A 12848-nucleotide genomic window follows, 5' to 3' on the forward strand; every position below is an offset into this window, starting at 1 on the left:
TTACTCATTAAATCCGTATCATCATGCTCATTTTCAGAGTCATCCATTAAATCCAACGAGGCATGAGATGAAATGTCATCTTTACCCCTGTTTAAACAATTCCTCAGTAGTAGTATCACTCTCCATTTTATCACGCTGCGCCTGTCCTCCATCGCAAACCAAATCAGTTTCGGGCATGGGCTGCAAACCCACCTGTCCCGAGCTCGTCTCCGGCTGCGTTTCGGCGGGAGCATGACTCGGACCGGCTTCCTCCTCAACAGCCTCCTTCGGGCCGTCTCCAGAGGCCTCCAGCACCCCAGTCCCCTCGGGCAGATCACCGGGCGCAGAGATCGCTCCGTCCGGCTGCGGTTCTGACGCCCCAGCGGTCGCAGCATCATCCGCGCCGGCCGCCCTCTCAATGTTCTCCAGAGCCGGAACTGGTTTATCTCGCTTCGGGCAAGTTTGTCTGACATGTCCAAAATCACCGCAAATAAAGCACTTCATTGACTCTGAACTTATAAATACAGTGTAATCCTTTCCCTCAATACTCAACTTCGCTGACAGATTTAATGGATCACTCTGAGAATTCAGAATTATTAAAGCCTGACGCCGAAACGACATGACATGTCTAATCTCCGGACCTTTACATCCAAGAGGAATTATTTTAATTGGACTTACTATTTTTCCATACCTCTGGAGTATTTGCTCTAGTTTTTCATTTTTTACAAACGGTGGTACGTTTGATAAAATTACTTTCTTGGCTGGGCTTGACAAATGCAAAACAGGCACAAAGATGTCTTTGATTATCAACCCTGTTTCAACCAATTCGTTCACCATGTGGCTTTCACTGAGAAAAAACACAATTGTTTTGTTCATACGGGAGGCAGATTTGATATTTGCGCCACCGATCGCCGCACTCACAGCTATCAGACAATCCTCCACTGACACCGCGGCCTCAGGCATACACTTGCAACCATGTTTGATGGTTAACTGTGAGAGATCCGCCATCTCTGACCCCAAAATCCTCCCTCTCTGACCGAAGTCAGGGGGAGAAAAAACAAACAAAACAAAAAACTAACCTAACCCTAATAACTATAAATAAGTGAAAAGAAAAAAAATAAAAGAAAAAATAAAGAAATCTCACTCAACCAAGGAGACACTTTCACTCCCAAACAAATGGCTCCTTCCACAATTTACTCACGCAAACCGCTCTGCTCCACGCACCCACACCCTCGCGCAACAGTCACATCGGAAGTGTGTGAGAGAGAGCGCACTTCAGAGAGAGAGAGAGAGAGAGCGAGTGCTCACGCGCTAGAGAGTGGAGAGTCATGGGAGTATTTACTCATAAACTACAATCTGTTAAATCACAACCTGTTAAGAACCATCAAAGAATTGCATCACCTTAATTAAAAGGGGTCAAAGCCTAGAAGCGCATCTAAATAGTTACTTGCATTGGTTCTGTAGTTGCTGAGTAAAGTGTCCCGGTGCATGAATAATGTGTAGATTCCTGTTGATTCCTGTTAGGAGTGAAACCTTCATCATTTCATCCATGGGTTGACTGCTCCGAGGTGAATCAACAAAGTTGCTGAAAACTGCCAGAAGATAGGACTCCCCCGGAAGGGGAGTCGTGAGGTGTCCAAGGTGATGGGTGTCTCCAGGGAACCACAAGTTAAGAGAAAAAACTACCTTTTGGGTGTGGAAGAGGTTTTATCTGGTTTCCCTGTAACACCCCTTTTGGTTGGATTGCCCAATAACAAGGCATATAGTTTCAGCGGGAAAGTGTTTCTTTGTCTCAGTGACACCTGATTTGGTTATCTGGTAACCCAAACTATGGTACAAATAGTATGATGCATTTTAGGCTCACATAGTGTACATAATTGTTTGGGGAATGAAAAGCAGATCATTTTGATACCAAGGACAACATATGTCGAAGATCTTAAAGAAGAGATCTTTTAGTATACCTGAGTATAAGCATTGAGAGTGTAACTAATACAAATAAAGAATGGTAACTAGACTACTACCATAGTGAAACATACAAACAATACATGCATATACCAGATACATTTGTAACTGATTAATTATAGTCTAAATGAATAAAATGTGTGTGTGTGTGTGTGTGTGTGTGTGTGTGTGTGTCTGTGTGTCTGTGTGTCTGTCTGTGTGTGTGGTGAGAATGTGAGTTGGCTGCTCAGCCAGGCCCATTTGGTGTCTGGCATCGAGGGTTATCTAGTTATCTCGGAATGTGTTTGAAGTTGGATGGGGAGACCTTAAAGAAGGTCTGCTCAGTATCTTCCAGATAATGGGGGGTAAACCTTGCCATTAAGCACTCATATAAATATATACTATGGGGCCAGATTCTGTAATTTATATGCAAATGTCAAAAGGCTAAAGGAATCCCTACAACATAAAGCCCAAACGATCGTACATGATCCTAAGCAGATGCTACAAAGTGGACGAGGGTAGTTTATATGGACAGACCCTGCTTCATATGCACACTTCAGGCCGCTCCATAGACCACAATGCAACACGATTATGATGTCATCGCAGATTGCGTTTAATTTGTCCCCATCCCAAACAAATCTATAATATATAAATGACTGTTTTTTTTTTTTATTATTATTATTATTTATAACAACCCAAGCATGCCTATATAGAATGCTGCTCCAAACAAATTTGTAAAGGGAAAAATATAAAAACAAACCAACCCATAGCAGATTCTACGTGATCAAGGGCTTAGGACGTTCCAGTTCTTCCCATTCCAAGGATTCCGCCAGTAGTGGGCACTCATGCAATGTAATCAGTGACGTACAACCAAGTAACCGAGAGTAAAATTTGCAAATGAAAGTTTATAAAAAATTAACTGGAATGCAACTATGAGGGAACAGGGAATCACATGACTGGACAGGAGCCATGACTGCAGCAAAATTTCAAAAAAAAAAAAAAAACCAAAAAAAAAACCTTGCAAACATGAACATAAGCCAACACCCAAACAAACTGTGACACACATCAGTCTTTCAATTTGATGGTATACACTTATTTACATATTCTGTAACCCTAACACATATTATTGCCTCTTTTCTTACAGTCTGATCGTGAGTGATCCTTTAATTCAAATCAGTAATGGTCAAAGAGGACAGATTTATAACTGTTTGGTCACAGAAGGAAGCTGCTCATCACTGAACATTAATGGTATTTGGGGTTTTGTACTATAGTACTAATTTAAATATTATTTGCCATTTTCTACAAATAGGGTATATAGGCTCTTATTTTGTTTTGTTTTGTTTTGATTTGTATTTTCCAGTGACTAACATTAAATAAACATTCAAACAATGCAAGGCAACTAAATTATGCTGCTTATAGGCTTTTTTTATACCAGATATTGGTGTGCTTATTGTTAAAACAGATATGTAAAAATATTAAATGTTTGAGCATATTTGTTGAATAAAGTATCCTACTCTGCATTCCAAATTATTATGCAAGTGACATATCAATATGAATTTGGTAAAAATAAAGAGGTTTTTGTTTGTGTTGTTTTTCCACATCTTTTTAGATAACTGGTATCAATCTCAGACAGGTTTGTTCAATAGTTTGCCAGGTCTTCTTAGGTAAATGGAAACCCTATTTAAAGATGTTGTTCCACATTATTAAGCAAGTTCTCATGAAATATGGTGAGGAAGAAAGATCTTTGTGAATTTTTGAAGTTTGAAAGTATGTAATGTTTTGATGTAGGGATAAAGGCAAACAATATTTCCCTAAAAGCAAATAGAAATTAGTGAACTGTCAAAAGATTTGTGAGTGACTTGGAGCACAGAAGATCTTGGTCAGATTAAGATTTATTAAGGAAAGTTTCTGTCAAACAAATGAACTGAATTGTAATGCCAGATGTGAAAAAGCCACTGCTGAGCAGCAGAAAGGTGTTTGAAGCTACTGGAGTCTCAAGATCCTCTCCATGCAGACTGACAGTTGTGTGTAAAGCTGTGTTTCAGTCACTGCTAACCAAACCTCACGAAGAGAAACATGCACAGTGGCTGTAGAAACACATGAAGACTTGTTTTTAAATAGTTGTATTCACTTACGAATGCTGCAGTACAATGGATGGTCCAGATAAATGGATTTCTGATAGTTGATGAATGGCCATCCTATTCCAATGAGACTGAAACATCAAGAAGGAGGCGGTGGGTGATGATTTGGGTTGGAATATTGGGAAGTGAGATGTAAGGTAATTTTAGGGTGTCAAAATGACTTCTGAAAGATATGTGGAGTTCATAACTGACCATTTTCTGCTGTGGTATAAAATGAAGAATAGTGCTCTCAGAAATAAAAGGATTTTCATGCAGGATAACACACTATTCCATGCTGCATAAATACCATGGTGCGAAAGATTGAAAATGTGTTTCTACAGCCACTGTGCAGGTTTCTCTGACAGTCTGCATGGAGAGGATCTTGAGACTCCAGTAGCTTCAAACACATGTCTGCTGCTCAGCAGTGGCTTTTTTACAGCTGGCATTACAATACAGTTCATTTGTTTGACAGAAACTTTCCTTAATAAATCTTTATCTGACCAAGATCTTCCGTGCTCTAAGTCACTCACAAATCTTTTGACAGTTCAATAATTCATATTAGCTTTTCACAAAATATTGTTTGTTTTGATGCGTTTTGGAAGACATTGCATTGTTCCATACTTTTTATCTTCAGAAAGATCTTTCTTCCTCACCATATTTCAGAGAGAACTATGACTCGCTTAATAATGTGGAACAACCTCTTTAAGTAGGGTTTCCATTTACCTAAGAAGACCTGGCAAACTATTGACCAAACCTATCTGAGATTGATACCAGTTATCTAAAAAGATGTGAAAAACAACACAAACAAAAAACTGACTCTTTATTGTACGGAAATCCTATTGATATGTCACTTGCATAATAATTTGGAATGCAGTGTATTTGTAGAAATTGAGATTAATTAAAGGGGTCATGAACTGAGAAACCAAATTTCTCTTGAACTTTTGACATCAACTCAACTCAACTTTATTTATATAGCACCAATAAAAACAACGATTGTTGACCAAGGTGCTGTACAATCAATCAAATATCAACAATATTAACACTCAGAACATCAGAAATTACAGCACAGAACAGAGCTAACACCGCACAATTAACTACAGTTAAAAGCCAGAGAAAAAAAGATGGGTTTTGAGTTTGCCTATAAACTCATGCCGTGTTTCCACTGAAATTATCCGGAACATTTGTACCAGGAACTTTTTTCCCCAGGAACTTTTTCCCCCCCAGACCTGTTGCTTTCTGCATTTCCACCGCGGTCTAAAGTACCGGGAAGATTAGCCAAATAGTCTGGTGACGTAGGTCTGCGCGCGTTTCTCAATACAAAGTACGCTGATTTTGGACTTGCATCATCGATAGTTTGGACTTTGCGCATTCGACTCAGGAGTGTGATGTCTGCGACGACGTAATTCCGGTAATTCTGCAAACAGCAGCGTACTTGATAACATCAGTCAGCTCGACTTGGCTACTGCAATTTTCCTCACTGTATATTTACAATAAAACGAAATAGTATATCAAATACCACTGCCTCCTTTCGTTTTCATTTGAAGATAATAATAGCCGCAGAAATGTGCTTAGTTCAGGGAAATGTGTATATATATACAGCCATTACAATGAAATGAAATATTATATCAATTATCCTTTTTTATTTTCATTTTGACATATAGATAAGTTGAATACAGACCAAAGATTACCTGTTAGATTTACACAAAATGAATTATATTTTATGTATAACCACTAAAGAGACATCAGAGCCAGCGGCACATATCAGAAGGACTGGCCGAGGTGAGGCTGCTCTCCGCGGATACATGATCACTGAGCTCCCGCTGATCGCGTGGAGCTGACAGTCTCCGAAATCGGTGAAACACATTTTAGGCACTGTCTTTATAAATAAACCACATATTTGAGTTTTAAACAACTATATTCTTGCCTGAAATACTTTTAAAATTACATTTCATGACATTATAACAGTAATATTTTAAAAATAATCCGAATAAATGGTGGTTGAAATCACAATGCTGCGTGAACTCAACCAGTTAGCATGTTTAGTGCCCAAGTCCAGGAAAGTTAAGTTACTTTGATTTGGTAATGTATTGCCTGCAGGGACTTTCTGAGGGGCATTTTTTACCTGGAACTTTATTTAGTTCCTGGTTCCTCTGGTGGAAACACACCGAGTACCAGCCCAAAGTCCCTAGTTCCTGGGTAAAGTTTCTGCGGTGGAAACGCGGCTTCATTCAGTGTAGAGGCAGTTCTAATAGAAACCGGTAGGCTGTTCCAGAGTTTCAGAGCAGCAACAACAAAGGCTCGGTCACCTCTTGATTTCAATTTAGCATAGTCTCTGGTTGGAAGACCTTAGAGACCTTCAAGGTTTGTGAGCAGATAATAAATCAGACAGATGTACAGGAGTTAACCCATTCAGAGGTTTAAAAACCAGCAGCAATTCTTTAAAATCAATTCTATAACAAATTGGGAGCCAATGCAAAGACATTAGGGGTAATGTGCTCTCGTTTATGCACACCAGTAAGGAGCCTAACAGCTGCATTTTGTACAATTTGAATTTGATTAAGAGATGCTTGATTAATACCCATATAAAGGGAATTACAGTTATCAAGCCTCATTGAAATAAAAGCATGAATGACCCTCTCAAAGTCCTTAAAAGAAAGAAATGGTTTCACTTTAGCTAAGACTCTGAGATGAAAAAAACTGGTTTTGACTACTGTACAAATCTGTTTGTCATGTTTTAGTGTGTTTTTAAAATTTAAGAGCAATTTCTTAAATACTGGTTTCGAATAGGAATTTATGTGGCCAAGATTTAAGCTAGGGGAGCTAGCAACTTCTGATGATTCAAAAACTATAATCTTAGTTTTGCCTTCATTTAGGTGAAGAAAATTTAGAGACAACCAGGCCTTAACATCAGCTAGACATGCCAGCAGAGCATCCAAACCCTTGTTATTAGATTCCAGGGGCAGATAGATTTGGGTATCATCTATGTAAAAATGGAAGGAGACAACATGGGTGCTTCTCAATTCTTATTTGTGCATCCTGTTTCCTTTCCTCGCTTCCTTTCCTTGTGTCTTAGCTCCACCCCTTCAGGATGCGAGGCAAGGACACAAGGAAAAGATGCAAGGACGTAGGAGTTGAATCAAGTGAAATTATACAGGTCCTTCTCAAAAAATTAGCATATTGTGATAAAAGTTCATTATTTTCCATAATGTAATGATAAAAATTAAACTTTCATATATTTTAGATTCATTGCACACCAACTGAAATATTTCAGGTCTTTTATTGTTTTAATACTGATGATTTTGGCATACAGCTCATGAAAACCCAAAATTCCTATCTCAAAAAATTAGCATATTTCATCTGACCAATAAAAGAAAAGTGTTTTTAATACAAAAAAAGTCAACCTTCAAATAATTATGTTCAGTTATGCACTCAATACTTGGTCGGGAATCCTTTTGCAGAAATGACTGCTTCAATGCGGCGTGGCATGGAGGCAATCAGCCTGTGGCACTGCTGAGGTGTTATGGAGGCCCAGGATGCTTCGATAGCGGCCTTAAGCTCATCCAGAGTGTTGGGTCTTGCGTCTCTCAACTTTCTCTTCACAATATCCCACAGATTCTCTATGGGGTTCAGGTCAGGAGAGTTGGCAGGCCAATTGAGCACAGTAATACCATGGTCAGTAAACCATTTACCAGTGGTTTTGGCACTGTGAGCAGGTGCCAGGTCGTGCTGAAAAATGAAATCTTCATCTCCATAAAGCTTTTCAGCAGATGGAAGTATGAAGTGCTCCAAAATCTCCTGATAGCTAGCTGCATTGACCCTGCCCTTGATAAAACACAGTGGACCAACACCAGCAGCTGACATGGCACCCCAGACCATCACTGACTGTGGGTACTTGACACTGGACTTCAGGCATTTTGGCATTTCCTTCTCCCCAGTCTTCCTCCAGACTCTGGCACCTTGATTTCCGAATGACATGCAAAATTTGCTTTCATCATCCGAAAAAAAGTACTTTGGACCACTGAGCAACAGTCCAGTGCTGCTTCTCTGTAGCCCAGGTCAGGCGCTTCTGCCGCTGTTTCTGGTTCAAAAGCACACGCCTGGGCACGGTGGCTCTGGATGTTTCTACTCCAGACTCAGTCCACTGCTTCCGTAGGTCCCCCAAGGTCTGGAATCGGTCCTTCTCCACAATCTTCCTCAGGGTCCGGTCACCTCTTCTCGTTGTGCAGCGTTTTTTGCAACACTTTTTCCTTCCCACAGACTTCCTACTGAGGTGCCTTGATACAGCACTCTGGGAACAGCCTATTCGTTCAGAAATTTCTTTCTGTGTCTTACCCTCTCGCTTGAGGGTTTCAATGATGGCCTTCTGGACAGCAGTCAGGTCGGCAGTCTTATCCATGATTGCGGTTTTGAGTAATGAACCAGGCTGGGAGTTTTTAAAAGCCTCAGGAATCTTTTGCAGGTGTTTAGAGTTAATTAGTTGATTCAGATGATTAGGTAAATAGCTCGTTTAGAGAACCTTTTCATTTTTTTTTGTGATAGGAATTTTGGGTTTTCATGAGCTGTATGCCAAAATCATCAGTATTAAACCAATAAAAGACCTGAAATATTTCAGTTGGTGTGCAATGAATCTAAAATATATGAAAGTTTAATTTTTATCATTACATTATGGAAAATAATGAACTTTTATCACAATATGCTAATTTTTTTGAGAAGGACCTGTATATCCTCGCTCCTTTTAGCATCACTTCAAATCGTCATCAGCTGCGCTAAAGGGATCTGCCCTTATGTTGTTAAAGCTTGTTATTTAAGACATTCATAATAAAGATTAATAAAGCAAGATGCCCTGTTTGAAATATATAACATGCATGGTTTATTTAAACTGCAAAGGTAAAATATAAATTACAATTATTACAACAGATGTGAAGGGGGAGGAGAATTTATATGTGCGTCAGGTTTTTCAATGAAAAGCACTTCCGCAAAGGATACACCTGTGTATCCTCGCTTATAGGTCCTCTGGAAGCCTCCTCACTCCTCGATCCTTGCCCCCTCGCGGTGCAATTAGAGAATTGAGATGTCCTACAAGATGCACGATCGGTTTCCGGGTCATAGGATGGAGGACGGAGGAGTGAGGAAACGAGGTGGGATATTGAGAAGCACCCCATGTTTCCAAAAAATTGACCCCAGAGGAAGCATGTACAAAAAGAACAAGCATGGAGCGAGAATAGAGCCTTGAGGGACACTGCACGTAAGAGGAGCCGCATCTGAAGTAAATTCACCAACACTAACAGAGAACCTTCTATTGTTAAAATAGGACTGAAACCATTTGAGAGCATTACCCTGAATGCCCACCCAGTGCTCCAAATGAGAAATCAAAATAGAGTGGTCAATTGTATCAAATACTGCCTTCAGATCTAACAGCACTAACACAGTAGATCTGGCAGCATCAAGAGTGAGTAAAATATCATTCAGAACTTTAACCACTGCTGTTTCTGTAGAATGTTTTTTCCTAAAACCCGATTGGAACACTTCAAAAATATTGTTATTAAACAGAAAGCTCTGTAGTTGGTGAACACTATTTTCTGTAAAATTTTAGATATAAAAGGGAGATTTGAGACTGGCCTAAAATTAGTCAGCACTGTCGGATCTAAATTAGGCTTTTTAAGAAGTGGATGTACAATGGCGTGCCTCATGTCATCTGGAACCACTGACATTTCAAGGCAGCTGTTCATAATCTTAAGAACACTAGGTCCAATCACCTCAAAAATATGTTTAAAAAATCGAGGAGAAAGAAAATCATAGGAAGAGCCAGAGGGTTTAAGCTGGCTTATAATATCTTGTAGAGCAGGCAGAGTTACAGGTTCAAACTGACTCAAGGTGCTGGTAAAGAGTGGAGGAAAAGAGGGATCTTGACAAGGAGAGGGAAAATCTAGCCTAATATCCCTTAACTTGTCCACAAAAAAATAAGGAATTTGTCACACATAGCCAGAGACTTTAAGGGAAGAGATTAACTGAAGAATTAATAGACACATTAATAGTGGAAAAAAGTGCTCTTGAATTGTGAAAGTTCTTTTCAATCAAATCAAGTACTTAAACTTTGCTGTTTTTCTGATATTGTATCAGACAGTCCCTTAATATTTCATAAGAAACTTGAAGCTTATCTTTTTTCCACTTTCTTTTGGCCCTTCTACAGCCCTGTCTAAGAGCACAGGTATCCTCACTGAGCCAGGACTCAGCCTTTGGTTTGTGTTGCTTGGCTTTTTTGGGACCCAGAGAGTTTAAAATATTACCAGAGATAGTATTAAAATAATTAAGACTACACTAGACTGGTGTAAAGTCTACACCACTCCAATCATCACAAACTAAGTTGGATGATTGGGATACCTCCTTAAAAACTGCTGAAAACTCAGTAAGTAGTTGGAGTGATCTTATGCGACCAACGAACAGCTTTATTAGGTTGAGTAATGTTAACATTTGTGTAGACTGTGAACATAATAGGCTTGTGATCTGAGACAGCATCGTCATCTATTGCAAAATCACGTACTGACAAACCATGAGAAAACACTAAATCAAGGGTATGACCATGTGTATGAGTAGGAACATTCACAAGCTGTGCCAAATCAAAAGAGTCAACAAGGCTCAAAAATTCTCTGGCTAAATATTAGCTGGGCAACACCACATGTATGTTAAAATCCCCAAGGATTAAAAGTCTATCAAAATTGGGGATGATTCCCCCTAAAAAGTGAAATGAAAACTCATTAATAAAGTCGTTATGTGGTTTAGGTGGACAATAAATGACTGAGATCCATAATTGGATTATCCAGTTCCAAAACAAATAACTGAAGTTCAAAACTGGAATAGACATCCATCGCTAGCATCCGACAACAATAGTTCTGTTTAAAAACAGAAGCCAGTTCACCACCTCGACCCCCAGTGCGAGGAGAGTTTAAGAATTTGCAATCAGATGGTACCAGTTCAGAAAACAGGCTCAGGTCCCCTGGGGTAAGCCAAGTTTCTGTGATAAACAGAAAGTCTAATGTGCGTGAATTAAAAAAGTCTTTGATGATAACCGTCTTGTTTGACACTAACCGGCATTAATCAATGACATCCTAATCTCTCGGGACTCAATGGTCTGCTCTGAAGCCCGGGATATCGAACGGAGGTGACTAATAAAAACGCCAGTTCGGCACAGACATGTTGAGCGACTTCTTGGTGGTTGATCCTGCAGATCCCCAGCAATCGGTATATTCCACGCATACAGTGGCTCTAGCGCACGCCCCGCAATGAAGTGGCCGTGCCCTGCCATGTAGGTGCGAAGGCCAGGGCGAGGTGGAAAATCAGATTCGGACAGGAGAAGCTTGAACTTGACCACAAAACCTCTGCAGTTTCCCCAAATTTTGTAGCGCTTCCTTCCTGGCAGAGGACCAGGCAGCCAGCGCAGATAGTCAGGTATAGTTGCCAGAGGAGAAGCAAACTGTGCACCATGCTTAACGTCATGGAATAGTGATGTCTTTAATACCAAGCAGTGTTTGACAATGGTAGGTTAAAAGTGATGAAACATTTTGAAAAATGGCTAACATAAAACACATTAAAACAAACAGACGTGTAAGCACAACAGGCAGAGGACGGCAGGCCATACACACCGGCACCATCTTCCTTCCTTATGAACAAAAAGGAACATATTAAGAATGTTAAGAACATATAAGAGGTCATTGTACTATAAAAACTTCATGAAAGTTTCAGAACTCAAAACTTTCTTGTTAGTCTAAAAACAGCTTATAATGAAGGCAGTCTGCCAAAACAACAGCTTATGGAATGTTCTACACTGCAATGCAATAGTGTGGATAAACACTGCCTCCGCAGAAGAAGATTGACATCACTAGTCTTGTTCAAGATGAACTCGACTAGCCCGCCACCAAACTGGCAGTTCATGACCCCTTAAAGATCAGTTACGAGATTAGGTCTTCTCACCATTGTGTGTGTGTGTGTGTGTGTGTGTATGTGTGTATATATATACAGTATATATATATATATATATATATATATACATATATATATACACAGTACAGGTCAAAAGTTTGGAAACATTACTATTTTTAATGTTTTTGAAAGAAGTTTCTTCTGCTCATTAAGCCTGCATTTATTTGATCAAAAATACAGAAAAAAAAATTTAACATTGTGATATATTATTACAATTTAAAATAATTGTTTTTAAATTGATTATACTTTAAATTATCATTTATTTCTGTGATGCAAAGCTGATTTTTTAGGATCATTGTCACATGATCCTTTATGATACTTTGATGAATAAAAAAAAAAAAAGAAGCTATGTTTTTAAAATATAAATATTTTGTAATAACAATATACACTACTGGTCAGTAATTTGGGGTCAGTTAATTTTTTTTTTCTTTCTTTTTTTTTTTAAATAAAATCAATACTTTTATTCAGCAAGGATGTGTTAAATTGATAAAAAGTGATAGTAAAGAAAATATATTATTAAAATATATATTATTGGAATTTTTTTTTTGAATAAATGCAGTTCTTTTTAACCCTTTTATTCATCAAATATATTAGACAGCAGAACTGTTTCCAACACTCATAATAAATCAGAATATTAGAATGATTTCTAAATGATCATGTGATAGACTGGATGTTACATGTGACACTGAAGGCTGGAGTAATGATGCTCAAAATTCAGCTTTGCATCATAGGAATAATTTATTTTTTTTAAGTATATTTAAATAGAAAGCTATTATTTTAAGTTGTAATAATATTTCACAATATTACTGTTTTTTTTTTTCTGTATTTTTG

General features: G+C 38.7%; 1 protein-coding gene across 1 annotated transcript in view; it reads left to right on the forward strand.

Moving 5' to 3' along the window:
* LOC109089650 (integrin alpha-X-like) overlaps positions 1-12848 on the forward strand; it is a 62343-nt gene that overhangs the window by 13460 nt on the left and 36035 nt on the right. Inside the window, exon 3 of the mRNA XM_042734767.1 lies at positions 3065-3168. Within this exon, the coding sequence (XP_042590701.1) occupies positions 3065-3168 (104 nt within the window). The remainder of the gene's footprint in view (positions 1-3064; positions 3169-12848) is intronic.

This window comes from Cyprinus carpio, chromosome B12, assembly GCF_018340385.1.
Source record: "Cyprinus carpio isolate SPL01 chromosome B12, ASM1834038v1, whole genome shotgun sequence".
Lineage (NCBI taxonomy): Eukaryota > Metazoa > Chordata > Actinopteri > Cypriniformes > Cyprinidae > Cyprinus > Cyprinus carpio.